Source organism: Argopecten irradians, chromosome 4, assembly GCF_041381155.1.
Source record: "Argopecten irradians isolate NY chromosome 4, Ai_NY, whole genome shotgun sequence".
NCBI lineage: Eukaryota > Metazoa > Mollusca > Bivalvia > Pectinida > Pectinidae > Argopecten > Argopecten irradians.
Window position 1 is genome coordinate 28,822,015 of NC_091137.1, and position 21,624 is coordinate 28,843,638.

Below are 21,624 nucleotides of genomic sequence, written 5' to 3' on the forward strand. Positions count from 1 at the left end.
ATGTAGGGTACATGTATCATACAAAACTGAATTTACCACTACACGTTTAAGATAGTAGACACCGTGGTGTATTGACGATTAAAATGTCAAAAATATTCTATTATTTTGTGAATTATAAAAATAACTAGGCATGGAAGTTACGCCCTCATACATAATTCCTGCGTACATGCTTACCACTAACAATGCAGCTTGAGATACAATTTGATACTACAATAATCAATGGAAAATATAGATTTAGATACAGAGATTGGGAATTGTTTAAGTCCCCAAAATGCATTACTTTAAAATTGACATATAGCTTTGCCACTGACGATAAGAAACACTTGTACCCATACACAGCATATGAACAATAGTGCATCAATATTTTTACATGGTTGTTAATCATTTCAAACAAAGCTTAGTATAAGCTTTTGTTTTGTTTTGATAGTAGTTAGCTATTTATGATACAAATAACAGTATATACAAATAAGCATAATACGTTTCCTTCGAATGTACATTTATAATTTTTTTCTCCATACTTATCGTTGTTACGTGGTACTTTTAACTTTGAAAAACAGACAAACAGACAGTGAGGCTTAAAAGTTATCGAAAAGATGTTAGCGCGATGGGATTTATATCAACCGGCATGATACTGGGTCAGATATTTTGTAAAAAAAATGTAAGGTATCATACAAAACCGTGAATTTACCACTACAAGCTTAAGATAGTCGACGCTGTTGTGTATGACAACTGACTTTAATCTTTCCTAATGTCTCCCTTGGCACCGCCTCACTTTTGGCCTTGGGTTGAGCGTTCGCCCCTGTGAGGAAGGCTCTGGGTCCTGTCCCCTGGCCGAGACACACCAAAGTCTATAAAAGTGGTAGTTTCTGCTCCTGCTTAGCGCTCAACATACAGGGAGTGGGACGGCTGGTTCGCCCGTTGTCAGTATAATGTGACCGGGTGGGGTGTGTTGCTTGGTGTCTTCGGCGGCATGCTTCAGTGATATAGCACTATAAAAAGGGCAAAAGTTCCACTATAAAAGAAGACCCAACATGAATATACCGCAGTCTCTCAAAACACGCACCTCGCACAACATTCACGCAACACACCGCATACATGGGAGGCCGTCCTTACATGACCATAGCTATTGATAGGACGTTAATTAATCAATCAATCGAACAAACAGACGTGTATGACAAAAATGTGAATTATAAAAATAATGAGTAAGCGAAGTTACACCTCATACATAATTCAGATGCGTAAATCTAATTCTTTATAATTGCAACTGTGCCCGGGTCAACAACGACAAATGTGCATAGCTCATATGACTATTTCTAAAAAAAAAAATACGTGTGTTTGGTTTTTTATAGATGTATATCTATAGTTGCTATTATTTGTAAATAATAAATTGTTTATTTTTGTATAAATTATCTGGTTCTCGTATTCATTTCCAAATAACTAACCCGGACGCTTATTCTACGTTACAAAGTATATTGACCTTTTTAGTTCATGGAGACCTATATATTGCGACAGTCTTTTGTTGTGCGTCGTCCGTCGTGCGACGCCCGTTAATTTTTCATTGTGAATGCGATAACTTGAGTAAATATAAACCGAGCTCTTTTGAAACTTTGTATGTAGATCAGCATTGGAAAGATCTTGGAGGAGTTCTTAAAATCAGCTTGATTCGATGGTAATTTACAGAGTAATTGACCTTTGCACAAATAATTATTATTGGAAATTGTGAACACAATAACTTCAGTAAATATAGATCGATTTTAATGATTTTTGTATGTAGCTCTAGACTAGCATTGCAAAGATCTCGGGCGAGTTGGAAAATTTTTGATTTGGCGTTACAGAGTTATTCACTATTCAAGAAGACACAACATGAATATACCACAGTCTCCCAAAAACACACATCTCGCAGAACATACATGCAACACACTGCATACATGGGAGGCCGTCCTTACATGACCATAACTGTTAATAGGACGTTAAAAAAACTTTTGACCTTCGGTTTAGAGCTCGCCCCTGTGAGTAAGGCTGTGGGTTTTGTCCCAAGGCCATGAATCACCATAGTCTATACAATCGGTAGTGTCTGCCCCTGTTTAGCGCTCAGCATAAAGGGAATGGGGCGACTGGTTTACAATTTGTCAGTATAATGTGACCGAGTGGGGTGTGTTGCCTGGTGTCAGTGGTATAGCACTATAAAACTATACTGCAGTTTCCCAAAACACTAAACACATATTTATTTTGTTAAATTATCAAATAAACAAACAACAATTATCTACTAGAGCTAGGGATGAACTTCCCATAAATGCAAGAAAACAATTCTCCTCTATGAAGGTACCCAAAACATACTTTCAAACTGAAAGCAGTCATGGTCTAGTTATTTTAACAGTGGTAATAAATCAGACCAAATACTTCATGCTCCGCTGCGTCTATAATGTAGTTCACTAAACAAAAACCTTTTTAGCAAAAGGTTTGTAAACTAATATCGTTGTACCTTTTGATTTATGAAAGGAGATGCTTTACAATTTTAGGTCACCTGAGACGAAGTCTCAAGTGACCTATTCTAATCGCCTTTTGTCCGTCGTATGTCCATAAACAATTTACATTTTCGACTTCTTCTCAAAAACCACTGAAGCAAATTCAATGAAATTTTGCACAAACCTTGTAAGGCATAAGGTCAATCAAAATTGTGAATTATATGGTCCCCAATCCCCTGGGGGCTGTGGGAGGGGCCAAAACAGGTAAAATTGACTATAATTTCAAAAATCTTCTTCTCCACTCACAGATGTGATGGAATCAATTACTCTTCATAGATAGAAAGGTCTAAAGGTCCTTTACAAAAATTGTGAATTATATGACCCTGGGGTCTCAGGTTTCCCCTTGGGGAGGGGGTCAAGTTTACTATAGGTTATATAGGAAAAACACATTTATGAATATTTTTTGCTTATTTTTCATAGGAAATTAGTCAAACTGGGTTAGAATTATTAGTCTGAGATAGCATTTTATCGTCATATCCATATTGGTCCTGGCCGACTCCCAGGGGCCTTAGGGGCGGGGCCAAAAAGGGGTCAAATAGGCTAAAACTTCAAAAATCTTCTTCTGAATTCACAGATTTGATGGAACTAAATGCTCTTCATAGATTGGAAGGTGTTAAGGCCCTTTATTAAAATTGTGAATTTCATGGCCCTGGGATCTCAGATTTTCCCCTGGGGAGGGGGTCAAATTTACTATATTCTATATAGGAAAAACACATCTGTGAACATTATTTGCTTAGTTTTAATAGGAAATGAGTCAAACTGGGTTAGAATTACTAGCCTGAAATAGCATTTTTAACACCATATCCATGTTGGTCCTGGTTGACCCCCAGGGACCAGAGGGGCGGGGCCTAAATGGGTCAAAATGGCTAAAATTTCAAAAATCTTCTGAATTCACAGGTTTGTTGGAACCAAATAATCTCCATAGATTAAAAAGTGAAATCTATAAAATCACTGACACTGACTGACTTCTAGTTTGGTACAAAAATCGTGAATTTCATCACCCCAGGGTCTCCGATTTTTCCCTGGGGAGGGGATGAAATTTACATCAGTTATGATGAAAAGAAAAACACATATTTTGTTCATTTTGTGTATTCAATATGTCACACCTGATTGACTTTGAATTATCATACTGAGATGGCAGTTGGAACATCACTTCTAGATTGGCCATGTATGGCCCAGGGGCTTCAGTATGGCCCAGGGGCTTCAGGGCGGGGTCAAAAAGGTCAAAATGAGAGAAATTCTTAAATTCTTCTTTTCAATTAGAAGATATGATAATAAACTGATAGGTCTTAAGATGCTTTGCATAAATTGTGAATTTTGTGACTCATGAGACTTAAGTTTCCACTTTGGGAGGGGGGCAATTTGGCTATGCATGTACATTTCAATAAATATTTTTAGTTATTTGTAGAATTGTCATTTGTTCTTTTTATTTTTAGGTCACCTGAGACGAAGTCTCAAGTGACCTATTCTAATCGCCTTTTGTCCGTCGTCGTGCGTCGTGTGTTCGTAAACAATTTACATTTTCGACTTCTTCTCAAAAACCGCTGAAGCAATTTCAATGAAATTTTGCACAAACCTTCTAAGGCATATGGTCAATCAAAATTGTGAATTATATGACCCCCAACCCCCAGGGGGCTGTGGGAGAGGCCAAAAGGGGTAAAATTGACTAAAATTTCAAAAATCTTCTCCTCCACTCACAGATGTGGTAGAATCAAATACTCTTCATAAATAGAAAGGTCTCAAGGCCCTCTACAAAAATTGTGAATTATATGACCCTGGGGTCTCAGGTTTCCCCCTGGGGAGGGGGTTAAGTTTACTATAGTTTATATAGTGAAAACACATTTTGGAGCATTACTTGGTCATTTATAATAGAAAATTAGTCAAATGTTGTCAGAATTATCCCTATGAAATGGCCATTGAATTCTATTAACAAATTTTCCATGACTGACTCCCAGGGGCCTTAGGGGTGGGGCCAAAAGGGGTCAAATAGGCTAAAACTTCAAAAATCTTCTTCTAAAATTCTGGAACTGGTAGAATCAAATACTCTTCATAGATGGAAAGGTCTTAAGGTCCTTTACAAAAATTGTGAATTATATGACCCTGGGGTCTCATGTTTCCCCCTGGGGAGGGGGTCAAGTTTACTATAGTTTATATAGGAAAAACACATATATGAATATTTTTTGCTTATTTTTCATAGGAATTTAGTCAAACTGGGTTAGAATGTTTAGCCTGAGATAGCATTTTATCGTCATATCCATATTGGTCCTGGCTGACCCCCAGGGGCCTTAGGGGTGGGGCCAAAAAAGGGTCAAATAGGCTAAAACTTCAAAAATCTTCTTCTGAATTCACAGATTTGATGGAACCTGATACTCTTCATAGATTGGAAGGTCTTAAGGCCCTTTACAAAAATTGTGAATTTCATGGCCCAGGGATCTCAGATTTTCCCCTGGGTAGGGCGTCAAGTTTACTATAGTTTATTTTTGTATTTTTTGGGTATATAGGATAAACACATTTATGAACATTATTTGCTTTGTTTTCATAGGAAATCACTCAAACTGGGTTAGAATTATTAGCCTGAAATAGCATTTTAACGCCAAATCCGACCCCCAGGGGCCAGAGGGGGTCAAATAGGCTAAAACTTCAAAAATCTTTGATGGAACCAAATAATCTTCATAGATTAAAAAGTGAAATTTATAAAATCACTGACATTAATGACTGACTTCTTGTTTGGTTTTGTTGTTTAACATTGCAAAAGCAAATTGGAATTTTAAGCATAAGGTTTGGTAAAATAATACACTATCAAAATGAAAAACAAAAAATCAAAATTCTAAAAGGTTCAACTTTAAAGTTTATTCTAATTCGTAAATACTTTTTACAGATTTGAACCAACTTTGCAATGCTTTTCTGTAGCAGCACACAGGTGACCGTCAAGGCCTCTTGGGCCTCTTGTTTATTCAATTGTATCAGTTATGCTGACCTCAGACAATATTATTGTGCTAAGTTTCATGAACATTTTTTAACTTTATAAGGAATTCCTTAACCTAAAATTCTCGATAGGAAAGCATTACGAAAGTTAAGGAAATCCCCTTTAGTTAAGGAGCCTTCCTTAAAATCTGTAATGCTTTCCTATGGAGATAAGTTAAGGAGTTCCTTAAAGTTAAGGAATGTTCATGAAACTGGGCCCTGGCATATTCACACAATACAATATAGCAGACAATTTACATATACTTTCATTGCGTGATCCTTCACTTAAAAATAACAAAAACGGAAAGTTTTTTGTTATGGTACAGAAGTTCATCTATCATAGTAATAGATTTCAACGATTCTTACCTTGGTTAGTGTTCTTATTTTATCACTGGGGTTTCAATTAATATTATGTGTTTAACTACTTACAGTAATTAAGAAATGTCTGCAGTAGAAGTATACGAAATTCATATAAAATAAACAAAATTGTATTGAAAACTATAAAGTTAATTGTCTATATACAGTGTATTACCGTGAACATTTATTTATATCACGAAAAAACACTTCGATTATACGGAGAAATATTTCTATCTACGAATTAAGTTTTATTGTCTCACTACTTGTCCTGTTATTGTGTACAGTATATGTCTTTGTCAAAACGCCTTTTGTTTTAGGAGACGTATTAACATAAGATATTAGTTTGTTTTCCTAGCTTCAAATGTAATTGTATGGGTATCAGAACTTACTTGAACAAAATATTTTGTAAACTATTATTCTTCGTAACGTTCTGTCTGCAATGTCCTAGATCCGCACTCGGTCGCTTCATTTTTAGCTAACCTGGCCCGAAGGGCCGGTGAGCTTATGTCATGGCACAGTGTCCGTCCGTCAACATTTCCTTAAAATCGCTACTTGTCATAAAATTTGGTCAGAAACTTCCTTAGGGGAAGGGGATCAGATTTTGCATAAATGGTGACCCTGACCCCCTGGGGCAGGAGGGGCGGGGCCCAATAGGGAAAATAGAGATAATTCCTTTAAATCACTACTAGTCATAAAGTACTTGATGGATTTTAACCAAATTTGGTCAGAAACATATTTGGGGGAAGGGGATCAGATTTTGCATAAATGGTGACCCTGACCCCCCCTGGGGCAGGAGGGGCAGAGCCCAATAGGGGAAATAGAGGTAAATACTATAAATCACTACTTGTCCTAGAGTTCTGCATGGATTGTAACCAAATTTGGCCTCAAACATCCTTGGGAAAAGGGGAACAGAACTTGTATAAATTTTGGCTCCTACCCCTTGGGAGCAGGAGGGGCGGGGCTCAATAGGGGAAATAGAGCTAAATCCTATAAATCACTACTTGTGCTAGAGTTCTGCATGGATTGTAACAAAATTTGGCCGCAAATATCCTTGGGGGAAGAGGAGCATGAACTTGTATAAATTTTGGCTCCGACCCCCTGGGGGCAGGAGGGGCGGGGCCCAATAGGGGAAATAGTGGTAAATCCTATAAATCGCTACTTGTCCTAGAGTTCTGCATGGATTGTAACAAAATTTGGCCACAAATATCCTTGGGGAAGGGGAACAGAACTTGTATAGATTTTGGTTCTGACCCCCCAGGGGCAGGAGGGGCGGGGCCAAATAGGGAAATAAGAGGTAAATATTCAAATTCCTTCAGAAAAGAAACAATGAACCTGTATTCAGAACATGACTTGACATTACAAACCAGGTGAGCGATACAGGCCCTCTGGGCCTCTTGTTGAGGTTAACTCAGCGGTTAAGATAAACTCATACTAAATGCTGGTTATTAATGTTTATGATCATATATACATTCATGGCTTTGGCTTCTTCGTAAAAGAGAATGCAGGATATCTAGCATTGCCTATTTGTTTGTTATACCATACAAGATGACAAAAAAGAGCATACTGCAGTCACTCAAACTACGCACTGCACACTACAAACACGCAACATACCGCGTACATGCGATATGTTTGATTAACGTCCTATTAACAGCTAGGGTCATGTAAGGACGGTATTTTATGTATGCTGTCTGTACTGATTAGGAAATGCATGGTGCGAGACTGGGAGATTAAGGTATATTCATGTTATACCTTCTTGTATAGTGGAACTGTTGCCCTGTCGAACCAGTCGTCCAAATCACTTAATGCTGAGCGCTAAGCAGCAACAAAAACACAAAAACTACCACTTTTATAGACTTTGGTGTGTCTAAGCCAGGGAACAGAACCCACAGCCTACCTCCCGGGGGCGAGCACTTACAAGGCCAACGGTGATCATTGTATTTAAATACCATATGTAACACCAACATTTAGGGAAATTCGTCGCGATAAGACCAGTTAACATTTCGTCAATGACATTTGAAATTATGTCTGTATTTCCATTATGTTTGTTTACATTATCCATATTAATATCATATATACAATGCTTATTGATATGTAAAAGGGTATATATATATTTTTTGCGTTTGCTATATAAATGCAGTGAAACGAAATAACCAAAAAGATTAACGATGTAATCCAAACACAACACAATTACCTTCAATAAACCTTCTTGTGCAGCTATTAAATGCAATTCCGTGTAGACTTTCACGCAGGACATTCGCGAAAGAGTTTGTTTTCACCGTAACAAACATGCGAAAAAGACAGGTGTAAAGTAAGCTTAGATTGTGTACTACAACAGACTGCTAGATCATGTTCATATTGTCAAACTGAATGATACGTCATGGACTGATATTTGATATTAGCTTCGTATGAGATAACTGTATGCGACACACGTATCTATTCGATTATACATGTACATTAGATGAAGGACGCCGTCTGCATATTTCAAAGGTACGTAAGGCATTTATTAATACATCCTGCTGTTACAACTATGACTGAATAAAATATTGTCATTTTATGTAGATATTGAAGTGTAAGATAACTTTTTTGATAGGGTATCGGCAACGTTACATCAAATTGGCGGTTATGATGGACACAGCTTATGGTAAGTGTTGACTTAACACTTACAATGTAAATGTTACGTATAATAAATATTTCTTACTATTTTCATATTCATTTCACGTTGTGATGCTCTTGATCCGATATCGCTATTGCATTTTTGATACTTTTCTAGACATAATCTTGATCAGTTTCTTCTTGAGAATTCGACACAAAATATACATAATAATATATGTAATTTGAAATATATGCTATAACATATCGTATCTGCAGTAATCTGTGGCTAGGTCCGATAAAGCAGGTACATATCGTTGTCGAGCTTATTTGATAAGTAGGGGCTCAGGATCATTGAAGGACGACATCCCGTGTTTACGTTGTGTAAAGCACAAAGTTTGTGTTGTAAGGGAGATTATTGATCTTATTCTGCCTGTTAAAATAACGTCACGTTATATCTATGAAATCGTATCAGGCTTGGACAATAGAGTTATCGTTCTTTGCCCGTAATTCATTAGCAACATGCTGGCGGCTTCGTGAGACAAGAAGACTATTTACGAAAAAAAAAAAGTTAAAATGTGGACTTTGAGGCTCTTTCTGGAAATTTGCATTTTTCGCCCCAAACAGATCGGTTGAACTATTTTTTCGTGAAGAGTCTTCTTGTCATGTTCAGAGTACCTTATGGTGTCTATAAGAACATTTGTATCAATTGAGATGGCTTCTTATATGCGATATTTGTGATCCGCCATTTATAGCAGCCATTTGCATTTACTACAATATGCTCCTGCGCTATTTGCTGGTCTGATTTTGCCAAACAAATTATTGGATTACCTGGCATATTCACAACTGAACACGATGGCATGATTATTTGGTTCCATCAATGCAATTCACACGAGTTCTATGTCTTCTCCAGAAATATACATTTTTCTCTTATTTTCCTGAAATTTACAAGCAGCTTCACAAATTACGTATCGACAGTAAGACTGACAGTTAGTCAGGGTATATACCAACAATTAATGAAGTTAGTTCTGTTCAATTCCAGCACAGTAATGAGTTATAGGCTTGTAAAATATCACTGGTTAAAGCCTTTACATGAACCTTAACTGATGCCGATCGCGAGTGACAGTGGCTCATCACTGACTGCGTGTTCTGATCACCATTATTAAAAAAAAAACCAAGCATTGTGATTCTAATTAAAAACTGTTAAGCTGACTTACAACGGGTTAGGCCCTATATGCCTCATCCAGTACAACTTACCATGTATTGTTCAGCTGTTATTCAACTGCTGTCAACATTCGTCAAGTCCGTTTGTCAGCGTCCTTCACGATCGGTTCCGGGATGGTGTAATTTCCGAAACGACATAATCCGGATAGCATATTACGTGAAGATATACCGACATTTTTCAATTATTAGATTGAAAAATAATAATCCTTTTGATTGCTACTTATCTTTAAGAATTATTTTAAAAAAGAACCTAACTTTATTGGCTGAAATAAAATCAGCGAGTATTATTTTTGATGTAGATAGATATGTCCGGAATACACTTGATTCCAGTTGTTAGAATTGTAACAGGAGCGAGACGGGCCCAGTTTGAAAGGATGTCAAACTTCGCCCGGCGCGCCCCTAGTGCAACCCAGGTTCGTTGGGTATTATTTAATATGCTTGTCTGTCGGTAGGAGGAAGAACAAACTACAGGGTTTAGACGATAATGAACAGTTTATTATGACTATAACAGTAACTATTTACAACATACATCACACATACATCCACACACATATTATAACCAGCCCCCTTTCCCGTACCTAATTATCTATTACAGTTTTATTCCCATCTAATTACTAAATATAAAATAGTCACCTATAGCCTAGTAGCGGAGCTGGCAGCACGCAGGAACTTAATCCATCAGACTGCCCAGTCTTCTAGAACTATCCCGAATTTATCCCCATACCCGAGTCTAGGCAGCCATTCACAACAGAGAAAACACAGACACACATTTAGGACATCTCACGAGAAATGAATGCACGACACAAACACTACAAGAGTATAGAGAAATACAAAGGTCACAGCACAGGTACACAATACACCTACGGACAAAACAGCTTGACTGGTTAGCTTGCCTAGACAGTAAACATATAAATTAATGTCCCCCGCTACACTCCCCCTTTCTTTCAAAAAGTTACATCCCGTGACAAATCTTACATACAAAAAAACAAACACTTAGAAAAATGTATAAAGTACAAAGTAAATACGTTATAAAGATAACTTTTATCATAATAGTTTTAAGAATTAACAATTGTATAATTGAACCATGATAAATAAATGTACACCAAAAATATAATGTTCCTTTTCCGTTCACAGACAGAACACGTTAACACAGTCCATAGTTCTGTACAGTATACATTGTAGATCTCCAGTGTAATCGGCACTTCCATCTCGGCTCCTCCCTAGTCCATATGTCACGGTGGTGGCTATGGTCCTTCCCTCCTCATCCCATCCTCCCCGCACTCCGGAGGTCTCGATCAACCTTGGACCGGTTCCAGCAGCAATGTGTCTCCTCCGCTGGACACTCCCGCTATATGCTGCAACCCGCTTAGGAACCGGCCTCAGGGGGATCAAACCCCCTCCTTCGCTGCGTCCCAGGTAAACTGATGGTGGCGCCTTATAGTTTGCAATACTGCTCTAACGTACACAGGGTACACTGGTACTTGACCAGTTCCGCCCTGCGATTGTACACCCATTGCCAATGATGAATGTACCCCCATCCTCTTGTTACTATGCTCACATGTTCTATATGTGGAAATGTGTACTCCACAATATCTGTTGTGTTATTTAGTCGATAATACTTACAGTGTACATATGTATGTGTTGACACTTTTTTTCCTATAGGGTTACTAATTGTTGCATTGGAAGCTGATTCTGTAATTACAGGTATATTAAGTCAACACCTTCTTTACAATTGTTAGAACCAGCCTCGCTATAACAACTATCATACATTTGTACATTTCTATGGACATGTTTTCATCACTCCGTGTATAATATACGGGTTCCACTATAATTGGATGTTCTGGTGTAGTGGGCTCCCCAAAAAAACCGGTGTTATCATTGCTTTGTATCTTGTCGGGTCCCTGTGTCCTAGGCGTGCGTAATCCTAGACTATATGCGAGGCTATTGAAGCTATTCCCAAACATGGACATCTTGAACTACTGGCTATAAATTTACAAAATATATATTCTCCCCCTACAAACAGAACAAGCTCTGGTCAAAAACAGCACCACTTTTGTAACAGGAGCGAGACGGGCCCAGTTTGCAACGATGTCAAACTACACCCGACGCGCCCCTAGTGCAACCCAGGTTCGTTGGGTATTATTTAATATGCTTGTCTGTTGGTAGGAGGAAGAACAAACTACAGGGTTTAGACGATAATGAACAGTTTATTATGACTATAAAAGTAACTATTTACAACATACATCACACATACATCCACACACATATTATAACCAGCCCCCTTTCCCGTACCTAATTATCTATTACAGTTTTATTCCCATCTAATTACTAAATATAAAATAGTCACCTATAGCCTAGTAGCGGAGCTGGCAGCACGCAGGAACTTAATCCATCAGACTGTCCAGTCTACTAGAACTACCCCGAATTTATCCCCATACCCGAGTCTAGGCAGCCAATCACAACAGAGAAAACACAGACACACATTTAGGACATCTCACGAGAAATGAATGCACGACACAAACACTACCACAGTATAGAGAAATACAAAGGTCACAGCACAGGTACACAATACACCTACGGACAAAACAGCTTGACTGGTTAGCTTGCCTAGACAGTAAACATATAAATTAATGTCCCCCGCTACAGAATGTTAAGTGACGTCAGAAACGTCACAGTCTTGTGCAAGTCCGGGATCCCATCCTAACTCGGTGGAAAGTTGGCTTTGAAGCCATGATCAGTGACCACCAAATATTTATAATTAGATCTAGGATTGACAAGGATATTTCCATTATAATTTTTAATGCATATTTGCAATTGTAATGTTATACTGAATGGTAGCCTATTAAAGCTTATATTTTCAGGTTATTTCTAAAGGACACAAAATTAAGTTCACTGTTCAAATCCTAAACATGACCATGATTTGAATATTTTGCAATTTGCTTAATTAAAAAAAAATCAGTCTACATCCGTCCCTTTGTATTAGGCACCACATAGGCCTTTAAGGTCACCCGAGTTTGGTCACAGGATGAAACAAAGACATATGAACACTATATATGTATATTGTCCCATCAGGCTCTTGAAGTAGTCAGTGATTTTATCAATTTAACTTTTTATCCCCCGCTTTCTCCGAAATGGGGAGTATTAATTTGGGTTTGTCCGTCTGTCTGTCCATCTGCCTGTAACACTTCGTTTCCGTGCAAAAACTGTCGATGGCCCTTATTTAGCGGAGTAATGGCCCTTTGCTTAAATGTAAACAAAGTCACTTTCTGCCACTTCCGTACAATAATTGTAATGAATATTAACCGATTTTCTTCAAACTTGGTAACAAGGTTGAATACCTTAAGCGCCTGGCCAGGTTCGATCAACTCTTTATTTATCAGAGTTATGGCCCTTTAATTTACTACAAATGTCATTAACTGTAATAAATATAAACAGATTTACTTCAAACATGGTAACAAAATTAAATGTCTTACTTCCGAAGAAGACTTCAGTTAATTTTTTCATGTTTCAACCAAGGTAAAACCTAACCTCAATAATGTTTACCTACATGTCATGAAAGCATGGGATGGAAATTCCGCGAATTGGCTCGTTAATCTATGGAAATTGTTTTTTGATTTCATTTTGTCTGTGAATTCAGAAGTGTTTTTTTTTTCAATTTAAGCCATTTTGACCCCTTTTGGCTCCACCCAACCAGGACCTATATGAACATAATGTTAAAATGCTGTCTTCGACTAATAATTATATCATATCCCAGGTTTTACTCATTTCATTTGATTGTTTGTTTGTGATAGTAATAGTCATTAATAACACAAGTGTTTTCCCTATATTAACTATCATTTTGACACCCTCCCCAGGAGAAACTCTGAGACCCAAGGTCCTTGAAATTCAAAAATTTTGTAGGTGTTTTATGATCTTTCAATGAATGAAGAGTATATTGTTCCATCAAATACAAATTGTATGTATTTAGAAAAAGATCTCTCTTTCATTATAGCCATTTTGACTCCTTTTTCCCCTAAGTGTCAGCCTGCACCTATATGGAATGATGTTAAATTACTATCTCAGGCTAATACTTCTAATCAAGTTTGTGACTCATTTCATATGAAAAACTAGAACTGTCGCCAGAGCTAGAGTGGACGGCTAATGTCCCTGCTGCACGAATTTAGTAATAACTTAATTTATAGAAATCATTGCAGAACCCAATCTAGTTTAATCAACTGCAATAGATTCTATGTACGAAATGTAATCGAAGTCTGTCAATTAGTCTAGGAGGAGTTGGCCGGGAAAAGTTGTATTTACAGACAGATACGCGGACGGGAAACCCGATTCGGGAAACCCGATTCCAGTATACCTTTTAAATTTGTTGCGAAGGGCATTTCACCGTAAGGCCTCTCCAACAGCAACCCCCAAATAATTCAGGGGGGCAAATAATTCACGAATTTGATTGGCCTTATGAATTTGCCATGCTATATCTAAAGTCAGACTTAAATGACCGAAGGTGTCGCCAATCAGCATGAATAATTTTTTGTAGCTTCTAACATTTATGAAACCAAGCTAACAATGTCTATCTGTGTTCAAACTCTTCTGCGTAAAGTGAAAAGAAATTTTGTTGTTACGTGCATTGTAGTTCTCATCACATCATATCTAAAAAATGTTTACAAAATGTACATGTGTATTGGTATTACATCTAAAGTCAACACATTGTACTTCTATGAGAAGATGACAAAATAACAATGGAACCCATTGTTGCATTTGTATAATAAGCCTATTATTATTATATAATTACTAGGGTTGAAGTGATGAGTTTGTCACTTCTTATTGATAACATCTTATTACTAGAGTTATCAAGTTAACTGAGCTTTAACAGAAATAATTGTTTATTTCCAGTAAGCCAAAATATATCAATTATGAAAACGGTTCCCAAAACATAACAAGTATCATTCTATCAACATAACTCCATTGGTTTATATTTTGTTGCTTTGTACTGATTTTGAATGCTTTCACAAAGCAATATTATATGATTCCCTATGACACCCAGGATATTGGAACATGGTATCATTATATTGTCTCATTACAGGTCGACGATTCTTTATGCACGCTCATTTATCGCGTGAGGAAAACTCTACAATCGATCCAGGCAATTTCAATTTGGAAGTGAATTTCGTGAAGGGGGAGTCTCCAGATAAAATGAGCTCTGTCCAAGTTTTCGTCAGAGCAAAGAAAGATAACTCCTTTATATTGCGTAAGTGTCATGCTATGTTCATTATTAAACTGAATTATAAATGTTTTATTTGATTAAGAACTTGTACCGGATGTAAGTTTTCCTCGTTAGTTTGTTCGATTAAAATAACATCCTTTTAACAGCCAGGGTCATGTGATGACGGCCTCCAATGTATGCAGTGTGTTGCTCGTATGAATTGCGATAGAAATACCGCTATCCTTTAAAGCTACTGTGCCAGCTACGATCGCATATATCGTCGTTTTAAGAGAAGAATTTCGGACGATGTTAGTTTTCTTATACACTAAGAGTTAGAAACTCATTCTTCATTGGGCCACACCAGACGGAGCTTAACCGAAATATATTTAAAACGTAAAAACAACAAGTGCCCGATGCAAATAAATCGTATGTACTTATATGTGCAATACAAACTTCATAATGTATGTATAGTAATGAAAATGCTTTTGAGCAGACAATAAACGTCCATTTCCCGAACGAATAATTGACATCTATTTTTATAGTATTGACAAGGATTTGTATTTTATTTTTTTTATTTTTTTTTTTTTGAAAATGTAGAGCAGTTTTCATGATTTACGTACAATTATCTTTGCATTCAAATATGTTTCATACAATATACAAGTATCGACCTTTTTCAGGTTAATACGGTGAGTTATCAACCCAGGTAAGTGATATAACCGGAGGCCGAGGGTTATATCACTTTTGAGGGTTGATGACTCACTGTATCCACCTGAAAATAGGTCGATAACTGTTTTATTATAGGATATTCACAGAATATTAACCTCTTCAAGGAGGCTAAACTAAACAGTATGATATTTGCAAATGTTCCTTTTCCAAAAGTAGTTTATCCATTGTATGTAGTATATGGTAGTATCCAAATGTTTTTGCTAATGTCTTGAACGTTTTCCATCAATTGAAGTTAGCAGTTGATCACCGTTGATCGCAGTAAACTTGCTGCCTTCCGCCATATATGTTGACGACTGTAATGACGTAACAATATATTATTGAATTAGTAAAAATCTCGTTACGCTGTATTTGGATACGACTCGACGTCATAAATGATTATAACGTCACATCTAGAGAGAGTTTCCCTCGATCTATTTGTGAGGGGTAATTGACTCCCGAGAACTATCTGGACTATAATATAAGGAGAGAGTGTGTATTTAACATCAAACAATATTTACATTTTCACTTCGCTCCGCCTCAATGAAACTAGTAAACTCCGATCACTTCATTTCCCAATGAAGATGCTTGGTCGCGCGCTGACCTCTGACCGGCGTGAGAATACATTTTGACATTGTTTACATTTTAAGCTAGTTTTACGCCGCTTCAGTTTTGAATGAACTTTCTGGTATGTGGCCTATCGCTGTACATTTAGAAACACAGACAGAAATGTTTGATAAAGTGATATTAGAAATTGTTAGTAATATGATATTACAGATATTTTACACGTATTTTGAAGAAACGATGAATTAGGCTCAAGCCCTGGAAAATGCTGAACATAGGCTACTGAGCGCAGCGATGTTCATCACTTATCATGATAATTCCAGAGGCCAAAGGCTGAAAATTCACATTTTTATGGTTTAAGTCCTAATTAATTAAATATTAGAATAGAGATAATATTTTTTTGCAGTTTTTGCCTGCAAATCTTTGTGAAGTTCAGTTGAAAAATAAAATAATGAAAAATTCAAAAAGTAGGTCACAGTGACCTAATTCGATATTTGTTGTATTTCAGTATTAAGAACTTTAATAGTTTAATTGAAATTTTCGACTTGAGAGCTTGACATTGGTATTTAGTACTACATGTAGATCTTATCATGGCCTGCTTAAGATGATTACATCCTAGTGTAAAACAGCAACGACTTGTTATGATAAAAGGCTCTGAGCTAGGGGACTGGGACGATTGGTTCCCCCGTTGTCAGTATAATGTGACCGTGTGAAGTGTGTTGCTTTATGTCTTCGGTGACATGCTTCAATGATATAGCACTATAAAAAGGATAAGCGTTCCATTATACTAGAAGACACAACACGAATATACCAGTTAAACGCAACACAGCGCCTACATGGAGGCCGTCCTTACATGACCCTGCCTGTTAATTGTTAAAGGACGTCAATTAACTATAACAAACAAACAAACAACAAGGATAGCGAAAGAAAATAAAAAAATATAAGTGGTTGTAATCTAGCACATTGATACGTTTAGGTTCACACAGGCTTTTAATTGGGTGCCAATGTTTGTTGTTGTAAATTCATATGCGTGCGTTGTTTAATAAAAACTGTTATATTCAATTGAAACGTTTTGTTGACTATATAGGCCATCGAACTGGCCATGAAATGATTTATAAATGCTATTATGTTTTCCCTTTAGAAAAATAGCACACTGCTACGTGTTTGTTATTGTCCGTCCAGTAATTTGCTAAATATATCCCAGCACGTGAAGCTAGCGTCCTTATTTGGTCTATGGTATATTTACAGCTGACTCCTTTGCCTTCATGGAAATACAGACGTTCATCTTTAGCTAGATTTATGTTTATCCCAAGTCCAGCTGTAAGAGAAAAGTGTTCATATCATACTAATAGTTTAATGTATCCCTATAGATACAATCCAAACAATGTTGAGATTTCTTCATATAGTCCATACAACTGCAAAATCCTTAACATGGATTTCTAGGTATATTTTTAACTGAAATCTTATTTACCAAAGTGTACTATTTTCGCTTGCGGAGTTATGCCAACATATTATTTATTCATTTATCATGCTTAAAGATTGATATAAATGGCGTTATATCAGCTTGTATCAAGGGAAATTGATTACCTAAATTTGGTTATTTTTTGCATTTTTCAGTTTCAAATTGGTAAGTGAATTACATACGGATAGAATGCTGCTGGTCATGTTGAGATGTTCCGAAGAGTGTGACGTAGCTTGTTTCTTCCGGAACACTACTCTTTGTAAACTCAGCCCCCAGCCTTAGGGAGTCCGTTTTGATATCACAGCCATACTCCATATTTAGACGCGTTATCGCATTGAGATATAGATCTGCAGATATTCCTGGTGTGAATGAATACGTTAACTGTAAGTGACCTGTTGCATATGTAATCACTAAGTACCAATATCGGTCATACTCGGCCCTGCAAGTACTAGAATTGCGTCTGCTGCCTCTATTGCATGATAGAAAAAGCTGATTAAATTTATTGACAATAGGATCTTATATTTTCATTTCTTACTAAAGTCTATGTTAAAACATTGCCTCGCTTTTCGCCTTTACCAGCATAAAAAGAGTGGGACTACCGGTTTGCCCGTTGTCAGTATAATGTGACTGTGGATAGGAGCGTACTGTTTGTTCGCACTATAAAATGGCAAGAGAACGTACCAACAAATGCGCGACATTAATAAACATTACACCAAACACAAATTAAACAACATACTACTTGTTCAGTGAATTGACAGGTAAAACCCCAAATAAAATACACACAATGACATTTAATGGTGGAATACTTTCAAATGACTATTCTATAGCGACGCATGAATCAAAGCCAATTATTTTTTCATTCTGATCAATGTTGATAAAACAAGTAACCTAAAGTCACAAGTCATTTACTATTTATTGTGGTGTACTAGTAAAAGGACATTTAGACAAAAATATGTCTGGCAAATACTTAAATTTATATCACTAAAATGATAATACATCAAGTATATGGGTAATTTTTGGTGTTGGCATGTTTTCATTTGATTTAGAAAACAGAAATGTATTGCCATGTACTATACCTGTGGGATCAAGATATGCGTTCTCGACCTGCTCCTTCTCCTGTGTGATATCAAGACTGACGATAAGCCGGCATCTATCTGAAACCATAAAACAACCTTCATTCTGAAGTTACTAATATTATTAGTTACGCAGTTTGTAAGTGACCTAATACGAAAAATAATAAAGTTGTATCGGGTGTAGCCGGTCCGTAAACAACTTGCGTCTTTAGTTTAAACCCCCATACCACACCAGTTATTTGACTAACGGTTGCTTTATCAATCGTTCGACTGCTTCTGTTCCGACCATTACAGCAATAGAAGTGTAATAGTAGTAAAATATCCATTATTTAAGCTTACGGGTAATACCTGTCATGACTTCTGACAACATCTGTAACCGTCGTATTTGGTCCTGGTATTTCTGGTTTTGAAATCCACCGCCGAGCCATGTGATTATCTTTAACCCCGTTACATCTCTAAAAGACAAAATTACAAAAATTACTACGTGATTATCTACATCCCAGGATATCTCTAAAGACAGACCATGTTTACCAAGACTATCTACTCCGGCAAATGAGCATGTGATATTAATATTGTTACGTAGACACTACGGCAATTGACATGCACAAGAAAGTCTTAGAAATTTAACAAATACTCTAGTGTTGCTGAATGAATGTATGGCCTGTGACGATCCACGCAAGCAGTTACAATTGTCTTGAACTATGCCTTGTGCAATTAGTAAAAAAGGTAATGCTTTTTAAAAATAGCAATGGTAACCTTGACCTTAAACTGACAATCATGAACCTTAATCATATCATATTCTTATAACCCCTTATAACCCCTTATAACCCCCTCCGCTTTCACTGACAAAGGACTAGTTAGACAATGGGTTTATGCCTATAAACGAGATCCATGTTCCTAATCAAATCATGAACTACAATATTAAAGCAAGCGATTAGTATACTTAGATATTATTAAAATTGTTGAGAATTTGTGCGTTAGATGAACGTATGTTGAGGTAGTCATTCTAGGCAACAGGTTATTTGTTCTTTTACAATGATGCTTTAAATAAGCCATCAAAATTTGTTGACAACATTTGAATAAAATATGAAAAAACGACAAAAACTAAATTCACGAGACTCAACACTTGACTACCTAAGTCGCTCTATCCCAACGTCGTAATCTCCTGGTATACTTTTGATGAGTAATTTGTTACCATAAATCTCGGACAACTGGTAAGATGTATCAGCTAAAAAATCTGTAAGACCGAGGAACATAATTGGCATTAGTAAAAACTTTCAGAAATATGTTAAGATGCATTAAAATAGTTTATAGATACATATCTTAACCAATCTGATCTAACATAGATCAAGTCAATAAAATGAGTTACATGAAACATCGTATTTGGTAGTCCACAGTATGACAAATCGGTTCACATGTTCCAGGAGGTACATCAAAACATATAGGTTTCAGAAATATAATCACGAAAAACATAAATATTATATTATGTTGAATTACATTATCACATATATACCTATATATTGTAGAATTTAATGAAGCAAAAGTACCTTTTGATATATCAACTGGAATGTATGTAACTGTGTCATGATTCACAAGGAGGGAGTCAATAAATCCACGAGTTTTCTCACTATTACCACTCCCCATATCAACGAGATGCGGAACTTCTGATACATTAGGCAAGATTTCCTACTCAAACAGTAAGAAAAAGTACTTAGAATAACACAGTTATCTTAAAATGAAAGTTGCATAGTACTTCATCTTTTACTGTGTTTTGTCATTCAATGTGAAAGTATACTTTATCAAAACATTTAAGAATACACGCATACACAAAGAGCCGTTATTTAATTACAGTAGCTGTTGACCAAGCCTAATCTCTATGTATGACGAAATGTATTTAACAAGAGAAAAAAATTACCAGAACATACTTACCTTTATATTACTGGTGAGGATGTACATTTCTGAACTGTAAAAGTAGTAATAGGTGTTGTCTGACAGACATCGGTCATTGAAGATAGAACCTGCCTTGTCATAGCGATACCAGACCGGGATATACTTTGGAGTTGACGTCAGGCCCGAACGTAATGCAGATTCGGTGTCCATCTGAACAAGGGATATGCAGAAAAATTCTTTAGCGGATTTTTAGAAATATCTGTAAGTAACGGGAAAAGTTTAAGTATATTATTGAACTAGTATTGCTACTGTCCCCTGGCCGAGATACACATATGCAGCTTCTGCCCTTGTTAAGCGCTCAGCATAAAGTGACTGGGACGAATGGTTTGCCAGTTGTCTATATAATGTGATCGGATGAGGTGTGATTTTGTGGTGTCTTCGGCGGTGTACTTCAGTGGAATAGCATTCTAAAAAGGGTAAGAGTTGTTTCTTTATCACAAAAAGATACAACACAAATATACCATAGTATCGCAAAACACTCACCACAGACGTTTATACACGCTACACTACACATAAATTGGAGGCCATACTAACTTGACCCTGGCTGTTACAAATAAACGGCGCTTCCCTTTAGAAACAACGTATAACTGAAACTCTCACTCACTGTATGTGTATTCCTACAGTCAAGATAATTTAAGGACGGCCTCTTCTGCAATGTTGAGTAAAGGTTGCTGTATCCTGCAGCGGCTCTTTGTAACTGTGCAATTGTGCTATCTCACTTAAAAATGCCACTAAAGCTACATTTCACACTATCACCAGCTGACCACGGACAAACCAGGTACTATTTTAACAACCATCCGGCAGTCAATGGCGAAACCGATTATATGAGACTAATTAGGTTCCATATGTATTACCCTATTTCTTACATTTTTTGTTTTTTTATTGTGTATTGATTAACATATTGATTATGTATTAAAGCGCTGTTGAGAATCTTATTTAGTATTCCAGTCCTTTAACTATATAAATTGGCAATATAATAGAAAACATTTGGACCAAAACTTACTAGATCAAGCATATCCC

General features: G+C 36.7%; 2 protein-coding genes across 7 annotated transcripts in view; both read right to left on the bottom strand.

Moving 5' to 3' along the window:
• Positions 1–9,981, bottom strand: part of LOC138321201 (histidine N-alpha-methyltransferase-like) — a 50,803-nt gene extending 40,822 nt beyond the window's left edge. For 4 of the 6 annotated variants that reach the window (XM_069264697.1, XM_069264700.1, XM_069264695.1 and 1 more), the window contains exon 1: positions 8,038–8,954. In XM_069264697.1, coding sequence (XP_069120798.1) covers positions 8,038–8,134 — 97 coding nt within the window. In that variant the 5' untranslated portion in view covers positions 8,135–8,954. Of the gene's footprint in view, positions 1–8,037; positions 8,955–9,692 lie in introns of those variants that run through there. The other 2 variants (XM_069264702.1, XM_069264701.1) reach the window with 1 other exon arrangement.
• A 7,262-nt stretch (positions 9,982–17,243) lies between these two features.
• Positions 17,244–20,868, bottom strand: LOC138322212 (histidine N-alpha-methyltransferase-like). Its single transcript, XM_069266258.1, has 7 exons — positions 20,584–20,868; positions 20,202–20,340; positions 19,789–19,891; positions 19,003–19,109; positions 18,658–18,735; positions 17,764–17,940; positions 17,244–17,437 (listed from the first exon to the last, which is right to left on the bottom strand). Exons 1-7 carry the CDS (start codon positions 20,752–20,754, stop codon positions 17,244–17,246), a joined length of 969 nt encoding a protein of 322 aa, XP_069122359.1. The 5' UTR covers positions 20,755–20,868.
• Between the last annotated feature and the right edge of the window lie 756 nt (positions 20,869–21,624).

Excerpts from the sequence above, each read along its gene's own strand:
- LOC138322212 (XM_069266258.1), bottom strand. The coding sequence starts at position 20,754 with ATGGACACCGAATCTGCATTACGTTCGGGCCTGACGTCAACTCCAAAG. Across the intron at positions 19,892-20,201 it reads TCCAGTTGATATATCAAAAG|ATTTTTTAGCTGATACATCT; the intron begins GTACTTTTGCTT and ends TCGGTCTTACAG. Across the intron at positions 17,941-18,657 it reads CGCATATCTTGATCCCACAG|GAATATCTGCAGATCTATAT; the intron begins GTATAGTACATG and ends CATTCACACCAG.